Here is a 10,277-nt window from a genome sequence, read left to right as displayed (position 1 = left end):
CACACACTCACACTCACACACACTATACAGCAGAATTGTTAAACTTTAAGCGCTAACAACCAAACAACACAAGAGTAGATGGAAATGGAAAAGTGAATTAAATGTGTGGCGCAAGAAACAAAAGAAAAGAAAAACGAAAATAATAATTATAATGAATCCAAACCACACACAAACCACAACAGAAATCCAACACTCAAGTATAATTGTTAAATCAAAGAAACTAAATAGTTGTAAGGCACAAATACAAATCAATTAAATGTTGTAATAAAAGAAATGAAATCAATTTATTTAGTTTAATGTTAAACGCATAATACATAAAACATAAAACCGAAGCAGTAGCAGAAGCAGAAGAGGAGGAATTGTTAAGAGACGCCAAAACTGCTGTTCGCGCCTTGTTTCGCAGTTGTTGTTTCAGTTTTGTTTGTAAATTAACTAAATAATTTGTTAAGAGAGAATGCAACAAATAGTTTGATGGATGCGTAATTGCAATTTAAGTTTAGTGAACATGCTATTGTTAAATGCAGCAAACCTTAGTTAAATCTAATCTATATAACTATATATCTATCTATATCTATATATACTTATACATATATACATTACTCGTACATATATGTACATACGTGGAAGGAAAGCAAAAAACTGTTGAAACTTATGCTGCAAATTCAATGATGATGATCATGCTGATGATGATGATGATGTATATTTAAATAAACTAACTAATTAACTAACTAATGCCCTAAGTGTATACACTTCAAGTACCTTTTTAGCAAAAGAAAAAGCATTAAAATTAAATTTAAACAAATGATTAGCGAAACAACAAAACAAAATAAAACAAAACAAAAGAGAAACACAAAAAGCTTAAATGTTAAAAACGCAGCAAAAATATTTAATTACACAGAGCAGAGCAAGCAAGAAAAGAGAAGCAAAGGCAGCACTTAATGTGCTTGCCAATTGCCAATTGCTAATTGTTAAACTTAATGTTAAACGTTCTTATTTTTCTATTGTTTAATGACCTATTTTATAAAAAATAATAATCATAATATTACTTGTGTATAGAGAAGCAACAAAGTTTTAGTAGCTTTATGAGAACGCCTTTAAAACATAGACAGCGGGACAAAGATAAACATAAAGAATACGGAAAGGGAGAACGAGAGAGAAAGAGAAGGAGAGGGAGAGAGAGAGAGAGAGAGAGATAAAGAGCGAGTAAGCAACAAACTAAAAATTAATATTAATAAAACAAGCATAAGCCTAAGGCAAGCAATAACTGCAACAACAACAAACAAAATAGGAAACAAACACATACACACACAAATACACACACACACACACACACACACTCACACCAATACACATACACATTTATAAATTAAATGAAATGAAATAAATCAATTCCACCCCATCACAACACAAAAGAAACAATTTACGCTGACAATCGCCGCCCGAGTTGTCGTTGCTAAGTTTAAATAGAAAAACTAGAAAAGCTATACATACACACATATACAAACATACATACATACATTTATACATGTGTATAGGAATATGTTTGCATAGCTAAAGCAAGTAAAACAAATATTGTTATATTATAACTTAAGCTTTATTGTTTATATACAAAGAAACCAACAAACAAAAAAAACAAAAAACAAACACAAACACACACGTGATTGGAAAGTGGAAACCTGAAGAGAGAGAGAGAGAGTTGTATGTGCAGGATACACCCCCTCCCCCTCCCCATCCACAACACTGCCCCCACCCCTCCCGCGCACTTTGAAAGTCCCCCTCCCCAAAACTCAACCCGCCCATTACCATCGCCTGCCTGCCTACCTCTACGACCTGTAAACAGTCATTTATAATGACGTTTTGTATGAATGTTAATGTTTATATATAAATATATAACTTTTTTTTGCTATTATTATTATTATTATTACTATTATTAAATATATATATGATTATAATTTTTGCGTACCAAATACACACACATGTGATTTCATTTTCTTGCATATCTGCTTTTTTGCTTTTCTTTTGTCTTGCGTCTTTCCTTTTTTGATGTTATTCTCGTCGTCATTAACGTCTCGTTAGGAATTTAAAGAAACACTACACAAGTGCCTCTAAATGTTTTGTAGTCTCGGGTTGGGGATAGCAATTGGCTGTAGAACAGGAGAGATAGAGAGAGAGAGAAGTTTGTGGTTAATGGAATGGGAGGACCTATTTCTTTACTTTTGAGTTAACTTTAATCAACAATTTATGGAGAACTTCACAGTTAAGCTTCAGTTTCATTTTCACTAACTCTGAAGCAAATATGAATATATTATGTGTAGAGAATAATACCCCAATAGATCAGACTCCAAGAAAAATGCAGCCTAGGGTTTCAAGTTATTTGAATGAAATGGGCAGATTTTTCATACAAACGTTGCTGCCCCCTTTTCCTCGATTTGGAGTGAAAATTTCCCACAGCCGCGCTGTAAAAGAAAACTTGCTAGCTCCTAACATTTGGACTGTATTTCCTTATGTTGACAGTTTTTAATGGCACTTGAAGATCTCTTTCCAGCATCCCAGTTGATTTCAAGCCTACATTTGAAATCAAATTCCAACATATTGGAAATTAATTAAAATTGTAGCTAAGATCTAAAAGGAACAACAAATTCGCAAAACATTACCTTGTGCCGGCAAACATATCAAAATATAAAAAATTATACAATTATACTTTCAACAATATCGGTCGATTATGAGATATAGGAACGATCGGTGAATAAATCCCACATAGTACCAATATATTTTCTTTAAGGAAGGGAAAAGGGCATAGTGTCTGTATGAAATGCAAGGATTTCTCAGGATATAGGTTCTCCCAAGTCATCTCGAAACTGCACATCACTTTGATAATAATATTAGAGGTATTTCATATAAGTATACAAATTTTTTAGTGAAACGAGAAAAGCTTTGCAGGCAAAGGTGCTTTATTAGAGAAGTTTTTGTTGTTATTCAACATGGCCTAAAAAGTAAATGCGTTTAAAAGGCAATCTATGGGTTGGATGGTTGGGATATTCAATAGTTTTTGTAGGGAAATCAAACATCAAACATAATAAGAGATCTGTACGTTAACTTTAACTGAGCTTTTTTGAAAATAGAAAACGTATCTATTGTCCTACAAACTTACTAGCAACTAATAACATTTTTGGACTCGAACGATAGCGCAGGCCTTATGAGCTCTCATTAACTTTCTTAAATAAAGAATAAAGATTAAAAAAAGAAGCTTATCGAAGACGAAGAACTCCTTAAAAACTATATTTACAACATTTTCAGATTCCATTGCTGGTATCTGCAAATATTTGCTTCAGAAATAGTGAAAGCGCAGCTCTCTTGAATATCACAAGTCTAGCCATTTGCCTAATTAGTTTTGAAGAATGCTGTCGACACTTTAAAGTGTATGGGATCATCTAAAAAAATGACCAATTAGAGATATTATTGTTATTATTATTATATTCAGAGAAAAGATGTCCAAGGTGCTGTTCCGTTCTGCTGCTCTAAAGCTTGCTGCTAAGCTTGCCTTTTTAGTTTCTTTCTAATATTTAGCAGCTTTATATAAAAAATCTACATAATGTTACAACAAGAAGAAAACAAAAACAAACACGATTCGATTTAAGCTCATATGGGGGGTCGGGATCAAGAAACCACCTGAGGCTATATAAATCGATACTCAGGATATGAAAAAGTTAAGCAATGATGTGTATAGGGTGCCACATAATTCCAAGCAACAACAAATAATGAAACAAACTGCATTTCTCAAAACTCTGGTAATCAAAACACAAACCAAAAAATGCTTTTCCTTTGCTCCATTTCGTCATATAAATACATATACATACATACATACATATAACAAAAAACGAAAAAAAGAATCTGAATCTGAATCTGTTTGCCCTCCAAGGTTTCAACTAGCGCCTGTCTTTATGTCTAAACCTGTACCAACAAACAACAAATACATACATACATATTAATTATATAAAACGAGATGGAAGTGTAATGAATAAATTTAAATATATATATACATACATATATATATATATATATATAAATATATATATGATATTGATGATACTGATGATAAAGAGTTGCCCTGTATTTTTTAGAGCAATATTTTTTTAACTTAATATTTTTCTACTTTTGTGAGGAGTAAACTAAACAAAAAGAAACCACAACAAAGACAAGAACAAAAGCAAAAGCAAAACAAATGCAACAACTTTCCAAATTTCGTTAAATGCTTCACTTTCGAAACGAAGAAGAAATGCTAATAATAATAATATAAGTAAAATGTATATAAAAAAGCAAACGGAAAAGGAAAAGACAAGCAGTTGCTGAAAGTCCAAAGTCTTAAGATTTTGCACTGCTTCGATTGGCTTTGAGCAAACGGACACACACACAAATATATACCGATATACATATATGAATAATGTAATGGAACAAAAAGAGAGAGGGAGAGGGAGAGAGAGAGAGAGAGAGAGAAATCAACATCTCCCATAGATGCTACAAGCTTTGACAATTGTTTTAAAACACGAGCTACATACGAACTTGAAAAAAATATTTGTTAAACTGAAAATTTGTTAAGAAATGGCCACAGATACATACATACTTACATACATAGCTAAATAATATAGCCATATAAATAAACAAACAAACAAACGAGCATGCAAAGCATTTGCCATACATGCATACATACATACCTACATACATACATACATACATATATAGAAGAGTACATTTTAGCCTAATAAGTGACACAAAACCAAACAAAACCAAACAAAACAAAAGAAAACAAATCAGAACATAACAGAAACAGAAAACATGTTAAAGTGCAAATAAAAATCACAAAGCAAATGAATCAATAATTGTTTCTCAAATCAAATGAGTGCATTCATTCTCCTTCTTAAGCAAGCAGGCAAATATTTTCAGCATTGGACACATTTTTTGCAATCGTCAATTTTCAGAAGTTTCCAAGTTATTCTGTTTATAAAAAAGGCAAAAGTATAAATAAATTGAAAAGATATTGCATTTTAGAGCGTGCTCGAGCGATCAACAAGCAGTTTCAAATAGCAGTGATACAAACCGGTGTTGCTAAGCAGCACAGCCAAGCAGTGCACAAAGCCAGTGTTAACAAACAACTGCTTGCTTACGTAAATGTCGATGGTTCGCGTCCCCACTACAAATAAATAGTGGCTTTTGCGTCTCCGCTGGTAGTTGGTGGCGAGTTTTCCTTTCAGTTGTTTCTATTGCTCCTTGACAGGCGGACAATGGAAAAAATGGTCCTTTTATCTATGAGAAAAAACCGCATGGATATTTTTTAAAGCATTTATTATACAAATATTTCAGTGGCACTTGCTTGGAAGGCTTGTTTTTGGATTGTTCCCAGACAACTCCTGCAGCATATATGTACAAGTATATACATATATTAGTACTATATATATCTGATTTTTTTACATTTATGTATTTAGTTGGCTTTTTTGTTTGTTTGTTTATTATATATAGTTTTTATGAAACCCCAAAAGCCAAGCTCCAGCACACGCGCACAGACAGTCTTTTAGTTGTGTGAGAGAGAGAGAGCAAGACAGAGCGGCAAAAAGGGAGCCTTGATTGATCCTTAGACGACGGCAGCTAATAGTGCATGACGAGGACATCCTCGGTGAAGCTGACCACACGATTGGGACTATCGGCCATTGGCTCATTGCCAACATTCAGTGGCACGAGCACGTAACGCGCATTCTCCGTGCCATTGTTGCTAATATTGAAGGGTCCGCCGTCGCCACCGGCGTTCAGCTGCTGCGCCTGCCCCGTTACATTGGATGTGGCGCCGGAGTCGCCACCCTCATAGCCATTGCCATCACCCGCAGGACTGGGCGTGCTTTGACTGAGCAAGCCTTGGGAGGCCGCGAGGCCGGGAATGGCCGAGTAAAGAGAGGCTGAGGCGGGAGATAGGATGGGGGCTGCATCGGCTGGGGTTGGCTGTGAATCGGCAGAGCCAGCATCAATCGCATTCTTCGTATAGAGGCTGCTCATGCAACGGATTGTCTGTATGAAGCTTTGGCGTCGCACCAGATGATCCTCCTCGGTGTCCTGCATGGTGCAAACATCAATATCACTGCCACCCATAGACTCATCCGAGTCCGAGTCTGACTCGTACATGTAAGCGGCATCCTTTTTTATCGTCGACGATTGACGTTCCACTGGCTCCGCTGGAGCCTTCACAATACGAATCTCGACTATACGGCCGTAGACACGTTCGCGCTCCCGGCGCTGTTGCAACATAATGCGGCTCCTTTGACGCGACAACTCCACCTGTACGGCAGCCAGCTCGCTGGTAATATGATCTGCCGTTTCCCGCACAGTATCGTTCCGGAACATAATCCAGCGTATGTGGGAGGGCACATGAATCGGCAGAAACAGACACAGTCGTGCAATCAGATACTTGATGTTTCCAATTGTCTGAAAGAGTGGAGGAGATAGAGAGATGGAGAGAGAGAGAGAGAATGTAGTTACCTTAAATACTTAAAATATATCTCCATTGAAAAAACTATATACAGTTAGTTATCAGAATTCCACTCACCTTGTAGTAGTTGGCATCGTTGAATGGGGATACTAAGAGCTCCTTGCGAATTTTGCGAACATGACGACGAAGACCGCAGAATTCAAAGACTTCGGCGCGTATTTTCTGCAAAAAATAACGTTACGATGAATAAACACCTCAAGTATAGAAATTATTGGTGACTTGAAGAATTGTAAAACATCCATTGTCCTGTCTACTCAATGAATGGCCTGTCAAGCGACACCGGAATCTCCAAATTAGGGATCTGACGTGGTGACATCTGACGTGGTGACATCTGATGTGTTGAGTATTATGAAAGTCCCATTATTAGCTGCCTGTACTTTTATTTTGGACTCCTCTGCACTTCTAAGTTGTCTCAATTTTTCAATTCCCTGCAGTCTGACTAGGAAGTAAAGCCCTTTAATCTTGTCTAGCTGGACAACTCCCTCTTTCTATTTCTCTTTTCCTCTTCACTGTTCAGATTATAATGAACCATTATCAGCTACTGTCCACAGAAATCTCTCTTTTTATTCTAAAAAGGTCAGTTTTTTTTTTTAAATTTCAGCTGGCTGGACTGGCTTTATAATCTACTCCCAACGAAGAAGATTTGCCTGTTTTCTTCAGTAATCTAACTAGCTTTTAATTAGCATTAAGTTTTCTTCTTCTTTCTACTTTTTCTTAATAGGTTGTTTATAGTTTTGCTTTGCTTTTTACTTCCATTAATGACGCTGACCCCTTAATATATGGCTGTGAATCGGACTGGTCGGATGGCGATACAAAATTTAATATTATTGTAATTGTGTTCGATTCTCTTGTAGGTTCTACAAGCTTTCGATGTACTTGACAGTCTAAATAAATAATTAAATACACATTAGAGTTTATTCTTTCCTAAGTCTTTGTCTTCTTGGCCATTTATGCTTAACGATATCAGGAGTATAAGAGCTAGAAATCATAACAGACGAAGCCTTCTTTAGAGCGGAAATTATAATATACTTGTACTTATGTGTGATGCTTCAGTTGAATTACTATATGATAATGGCACTCACCGATTTCATGTCGCTCACCGTCTCGCCCATCAGCAGTTTGTCGATAACATCGAAAAACTTGCGCTGGGATTCCCCGGCGCGAGTATAGACTGCAGTGCGTTGGGCCTTGAACTTCTTGAGACAGTCCTCAGCTATCTGGTACAGTTCCATATCCTCGCGAACATATCGATCCAAGTAGGCGATGGCCTCGGCAAATCGATAACGCACCAGAGTCAGACCACAAACGGCGGCCTCTTCGGCATCGCCATAGATGAGCGGCTCAAGATCGCGATGGTTCTGACGCCGGAACTCAATGAGGCGTTTGTTGAGATAATCGCAAAACAATTGCTCCACCTGCAAGGTCTCCACCACCTCGATTAGCTCCCCAATCAGCCGAGCCTTGTTGAGACGACCCAAGGGTCCGTAACGGGAGTTGGCCACGCGGGACGAGAGGCTAATGGTCATGGATTGATCGCGAGCGGCGGCCACAGCCTGCCGCATCGAGCCAATGGAGGGGCCGCGCAGAGAGCTGCGCCTAGTCGGAGGTGGTGGGGGCGACAGATCAGCCATGGCCAGGGAGCTATAGCTGCTCTGATTGCCGAGGGCAAAGCCACTGGATGTGGAGCTGATGATGCTGCCAGCAATTTCGAGCTCGTTCCTGTCGGGGCCAGCACCAATCTGTGTGCTGCCGGGGGTGGCGCTGAGCGTCAGATCCGTGCCAGCATCCAGGAGATCGGTGAGATCTGCCTCGCCAGCGGCATGACGCTGCTCGTTGGTGGAATGAGGCGCGACTGTCTGGGTCGCTGATGCCTCATTGTAGCGCTGCATGATCCGACGAAGCTCATCGTGCACGTCTTCAGCGCCATAGTGCTCGGTAAAGTGCGCTTCAATTAGACCCGTATCCACATGGTCCAGCCAGTGGGACTCATTATCACCGCTGGTCGGGCTGTTGCCACGATCGCTCATTCTTCCGACTTGAGTACTGCTCTCGTTTCTACCTGATCGAAGGTCCGCATTCAGTTGTGGACCACCTTTGAATGGTGTGGAGATCTCGCAGCTACTTACCACTGGACTGATGTTTTATGGATTGGTTTCTGCGATGGGGCCAACGTGCGCTGTGCTCTTGCACCACAAAGTTGCTCACAAAAAATTTGTGTGTTTTAAAAAAGATAAACTAAATAATAATGATTATTCGATTATCAAAACGTTCCCAAACTAATTTTGAAGTGTTTCTTTTCAACGCTTGCTACAAATAACACAATCAAGTCTCGGGATTTAATTGCAAATAGAAGGCCTGCTAGTTCAGAGCCATCATCTGCTCTGTTTCGAGTCCATAAACGTTTCAATGTTAATCGAAATATTAAAAAAAAAATTGATTTTTGATTTTTTTTTGAGTGCTTTTGGAATAGGCATATTTATTTATTTGTGTCAACAAACATTGACTGTCGACATAGGAAATAGTACATAAAAATTATAAAAAGCATCTTATAAGCTTATCTAGCCTAAGAAGGAGAAATCTAATCAAATTACAATAATATCTAATTAACGCCTCCGACCCGGTGGGGGAATATTACAAGTATTTGCCCTTCGGCTAGCTATGCCCCGCCTCACAGCCATGTGTGGCCAGAGGCGTCCATAGATCTACCGATAAAAAAAGAAAAACATAACAGAGAGAAGAAGCTTGGAAATACTAATTTTAAAAAGAAAATATATATATATATATATTGGAATCTCAGACCCGGTGGGGCATCTCTATTGTGCGGTTGTTTTGGATGCTAGTTGAGAAAGCCCTGAAATTCAAACAACTTGCAGCTGTAAAGGAAAGGCGAGGGAAAATGCAGTTTTAGTTTTATGTTGGAATACAGTATATTCGTCTTTATTGAATTTGATTTCTCTGTTCAGTTTTACATGCTATATAAACTATTTATTATTATTTAATTTATTTATATATATAATTTTCTTGCATTTTACTTTTATTTATGTATATAAGTATTATGTTTCTTGTTTTGTTTCTATTTTTTATTTCTTTTGCATTCGCATAACGCCAATTTCTCGAATTCATTGTTGCATTTGCTTGTGGAATTGAAAATCTTGTAATTTACAAAAATGAACGCAATGCGGAGACACAAAAAAGAACGAAAAATCAAACATGAAATACAATTTGCATTAATTTATAAAAAAGAGGATTCTTTTTATTTTTTAACTCGTATGTTGTTAAACATTTTTATGCTCATGCCTGGTGCAAAGATCTCTAAATTTTTATTTTGAAATGTGAGGAGAAAAAATGCGTTCTGCTTAAGAATTGTTTGCCAAAGTCCAAGTTATGGAAGTGCTTGGGCTTAGATCGCTATATATATATACATATATATATATATATATATATATATATATATATATATATATATATACTTGTATGTATATACATATATAGCATGTGTACTTTTGATATTTTTGCTTGACTTCATGTCGAATGGGCACAGCTGTAGTTTTGCTTCTTAATTCCACTACTAATTACTTGGCATGATGTTTTGTTCTTGTTGTTGTTGTTATTATTATTATTTTGTATTGTTTATTAATAATTTGTTAAATGTCTTGCGTTTTGATTTGGGCGGATTTTAAAACTGAAAACGGTGTTGACTTGCGGCAGTCGCTGCTGATGCTTTGTGTTGTTGTCTTCAAAACTC

The 10,277-nt window shown here is 37.1% G+C and overlaps 1 protein-coding gene across 2 annotated transcripts; it reads right to left on the bottom strand.

The window, feature by feature from the left end:
• Window positions 1-5,323: 5,323 nt before the first annotated feature.
• LOC115629365 lies at window positions 5,324-8,798 on the bottom strand. 2 transcript variants are annotated; one of them, XM_030525821.1, is made up of 4 exons: window positions 8,659-8,798; window positions 7,615-8,591; window positions 6,590-6,694; window positions 5,324-6,468 (listed from the first exon to the last, which is right to left on the bottom strand). In XM_030525821.1, exons 2-4 carry the CDS (start codon window positions 8,557-8,559, stop codon window positions 5,641-5,643), a joined length of 1,878 nt encoding a protein of 625 aa, XP_030381681.1. In that variant the 5' UTR covers window positions 8,560-8,591; window positions 8,659-8,798; the 3' UTR covers window positions 5,324-5,640. The 2 variants fall into 2 exon arrangements, with proteins under 2 accessions (XP_030381681.1, XP_030381682.1); XM_030525822.1 differs by having other exon boundaries at window positions 7,615-8,587; window positions 8,659-8,751.
• Between the last annotated feature and the right edge of the window lie 1,479 nt (window positions 8,799-10,277).

The sequence above is a fragment of the Scaptodrosophila lebanonensis genome, unplaced genomic scaffold (assembly GCF_003285725.1).
Source record: "Scaptodrosophila lebanonensis strain 11010-0011.00,11010-0021.00 unplaced genomic scaffold, SlebRS2 tig00000142-arrow-arrow-pilon, whole genome shotgun sequence".
Classification (NCBI taxonomy): Eukaryota; Metazoa; Arthropoda; class Insecta; order Diptera; family Drosophilidae; genus Scaptodrosophila; species Scaptodrosophila lebanonensis.
The sequence above is the reverse complement of the archived record's forward strand: the minus strand, read 5'-3'. Positions and strand labels throughout refer to the sequence as shown.